Below are 361 nucleotides of genomic sequence, written 5' to 3'. Positions count from 1 at the left end.
CCATCGGCACGGGGCTCAGCCTCGATGGTGATGGCCTGGGGTGGAGGAGGACAACACGGTGTCACCCCCGAGGGGGACCCAGCGCCCCGTGAGGAGGGTGAGGATGGAGGAAGGCTGTACCTGTGCCGGGCAGATGGCCTCGCAGAGCTTGCAGGCGATGCACCTCTCCTCCCCGGAGGGGTAGCGGCGCAGCGCGTGCTCCCCCCGGAACCGGGGGCTCAGGGGACCCTTCTCAAAGGGGTAGTTGATGGTGGCTGGTTCCCGGAAGAGGTAACTCAGAGTCATGGACAGGCCTGGAAAACACAGAGATGGGGTTATGGCACGCTCAGGGCGGGCTCGGGCCCATAGACAAGCCGGGGGG

The 361-nt window shown here is 66.8% G+C and overlaps 1 protein-coding gene across 1 annotated transcript in view; it reads right to left on the bottom strand.

Annotated features, from left to right (window-relative positions):
- NDUFS8 (NADH dehydrogenase (ubiquinone) Fe-S protein 8, 23kDa (NADH-coenzyme Q reductase)) overlaps positions 1 to 293 on the bottom strand; it is a gene marked incomplete at its 5' end in the record, with an annotated part of 942 nt that extends 649 nt beyond the window's left edge. The window contains 2 exons of the mRNA XM_010012220.1: positions 3 to 35; positions 121 to 293. Of these exons, the coding sequence (XP_010010522.1) occupies positions 3 to 35; positions 121 to 293 (206 nt within the window). The remainder of the gene's footprint in view (positions 1 to 2; positions 36 to 120) is intronic.
- Between the last annotated feature and the right edge of the window lie 68 nt (positions 294 to 361).

The sequence above is a fragment of the Nestor notabilis genome, unplaced genomic scaffold (assembly GCF_000696875.1).
Source record: "Nestor notabilis isolate BGI_N333 unplaced genomic scaffold, ASM69687v1 scaffold20713, whole genome shotgun sequence".
NCBI lineage: Eukaryota > Metazoa > Chordata > Aves > Psittaciformes > Psittacidae > Nestor > Nestor notabilis.
Note: the sequence above shows the minus strand (reverse complement) of the source record. Positions and strands in the feature narration are given on the sequence as shown.